General features: G+C 39.5%; 1 protein-coding gene across 5 annotated transcripts in view; it reads right to left on the reverse strand.

Annotated features, from left to right (window-relative positions):
- Positions 1 to 2500, reverse strand: part of LOC122266381 (ankyrin repeat and IBR domain-containing protein 1) — a 33519-nt gene that overhangs the window by 9349 nt on the left and 21670 nt on the right. For all 5 annotated transcript variants that reach the window (XM_043036114.2, XM_086531319.1, XM_043036122.2 and 2 more), the window contains exon 15: positions 1 to 44. This exon is cut by the window's left edge and continues 82 nt beyond it. In XM_043036114.2, the coding sequence (XP_042892048.1) occupies positions 1 to 44 (44 nt within the window). The remainder of the gene's footprint in view (positions 45 to 2500) is intronic.

Consider the following 2500-nt stretch of genomic DNA (forward strand, 5'->3'; position numbering starts at 1 on the left):
TGAGCAGGGTCTAGTGCCCGTCCCATCACCTCTACGTTCTCCATCTTTTATCAGTAAAAAAACAAAAAACAAAGCGTGAATATAACTTTTTCTACTTTTTTGTGTTTTCCTGATAACTTACAAATCTATCTTTTGTTATCTTATTTCCAGTTTCTTGAACTTATGTCTGTGGTATTAATTTTCAAAATAGCCCGTCCCAAAAATATCTATAAAAATATATCTGCTTTATTAATCACAAGAAAATAAAAGCAAAAATGCTGTATAATAGAGAAATACATTAATACACAAATATTGATTTTCAAATAACCTTATCATATAAATTATAGAACCCTGTAACTTCAAAGAAATATATAAACCAGCCATTATCTTTTAACCCATTCCTGCCGGTTGATGTGTTATCACATCAGTGCAATTTTTCGCTCTTTCTGGGTGACGTCATAGAAAGTCAAGATCTCTCCCTCAAAATGTATGTTTTACATTGTTACATATGCACATAATCAGAGGAGTTCCATTTGTAAAGACACTTTTTATCCACTTGTGAAAATAATGTAAACATATACAAAAACCTCCAATTATCACCCCTTAGAAGCAGGGGGGTGAAAAGTGCTCATACAGGTGCAGTGTGGCATCACACCGAGAGAGAGATCTCATGCTTAGTCATTGCACGCACTTGTTATCTAGCTTGCAGGAGTGGTATTATGCAAATATAAGCCCTGGCATGAATGGGTTAAAACATAGGTGTAAACATGTTCTTCTTGCATAGCCTATGTCAACTTATTCAATCATCTAAATTTTTTCATACTTTGTCAAAGCAAGAAAATTGGGATATCAGAAAGATTCCAGATCCAAGTTCAAATACCACACTGGCAGTGAATGGTAAAGCATGCCATTTTTTATACGCAGGGGATAATTTAGAAGCACAATTTGTTTTTCTATGTATTTATGTGAATATTACTAGGAATGACAAGAGTTTGGCTGACATCATACATCTGGCAACCCTTGCTGAGCATTGTTGAGGGGGGACATGCAACCAATTAGAAAATTGAGTTATCCCACATGACTAGGATGATACCTTTCTCTTCACTCCTATCATTTAACCCATTCGGGCTGGATGATGTGCTGACACGTTTCCTGGTTTTTGGGTCAGATGCCGGCAACGAGATATTTGCTCAAGGCCAGCGCTCGGGGTGAGCGAGTGGACAAGCCAGGCTCGCGGCTAGTGCACCCGAGACTCCCAAGGCATTTGGCTTATGCATTCGAAAACCCCTGCATTCTGACCATTCAGAGCTGGAATAGCCCTGTCATGAATGGGTTAACTTAGGTGTTGTTTCAATTGTGAGGGCCATTAAGAGGCACCGGCAGTCTCTCTAATATGGCTCAAAAGCAGCTTTCCCATCCACATAAGTCCTTTTTTTCAATATAATAAGATGGGAGGAAACCACAGCATTAACTCATGGCTGACGGAGCGCCTAACAACCTAACTGGTTGTCAAGGCGGACGGGGAAAGGGTTTTCTCTGCCCTCTGGGTAGCGCAGACTAGCCCAAACAATATTTTTCCATAAATCCATCATAAAATGTGAGTTTAGGCTGATTTTGGAACCCTGTAGCTATAGATCTAGTGCTGTTATTGCCATGATACTTCATGACTGTGTGCATGCTTCAACTGTGAGCAGATCCCGATGTCGCGTCATGTATCCATTGACACCCATCTCTTAGGCCTAATCAGTGCCGACTTGTATGTCATGACACCTGTATGCAATGGGTTAATAGCAAGTGCACTGCACTTACATAGTGATGATCTTGAGACACCTGGTAGGAGAGAGAAAGGGTCTAGGCTCTTACAAAAGACATCTATGATAACTAAAAAGTTCATGCAAAGGGAAGTAATGAGAAATCTGTAATCTTCAAGGACTTTTTTAGGTGTTTAGACTGTTCCCTCCTCCAATGCAACTATCTCAAGGTCACTCTTGTACCAATGTGACATTCTTTTGTGGCAGTGCATCCTGCTTGCTATAGAAGATACAGTTATCTCCCTCTGAACATTTGAAAAGGTGGTCCTTTGTGGATGGCAAGAGCTGCTTTCAAGGTATATTAGATGCCTGTGTGGCTACAAGAGGGCTTGACAATTTGGTAGAAATAATGCCAAAATCAGGCAGTATAGAAAAACACAACGTCTGAGTCATATAGCCTAACTAGGATTTCAGCGTGGTTGTTGATCTTCTTTCACCAACCCTCAGGTAGAGTTGCTAGAAGTATAATGGCAGCCACACCCACAGAGTTTATTGTAATATTCACACAAATAAAAGTGTAATATGTCCTGTCTACTTATTGTCCCATTTCTTTGCAATGACAGTAAAAAAATAAATAAATAAAAATCACACTTTTCACCATGATAGAAATATGCTGCCTCTGTTATGTTGAAAGCTTTTTCCACATACCTTTCCTGCCATACCTTTATATGTTATCTCTCTGGTACTACTTTGCAAACAACAACCGGCTC

This window comes from Penaeus japonicus, unplaced genomic scaffold (assembly GCF_977035675.1).
Source record: "Penaeus japonicus unplaced genomic scaffold, GWHDUDI00000001_assembly GWHDUDI00000035, whole genome shotgun sequence".
Lineage (NCBI taxonomy): Eukaryota > Metazoa > Arthropoda > Malacostraca > Decapoda > Penaeidae > Penaeus > Penaeus japonicus.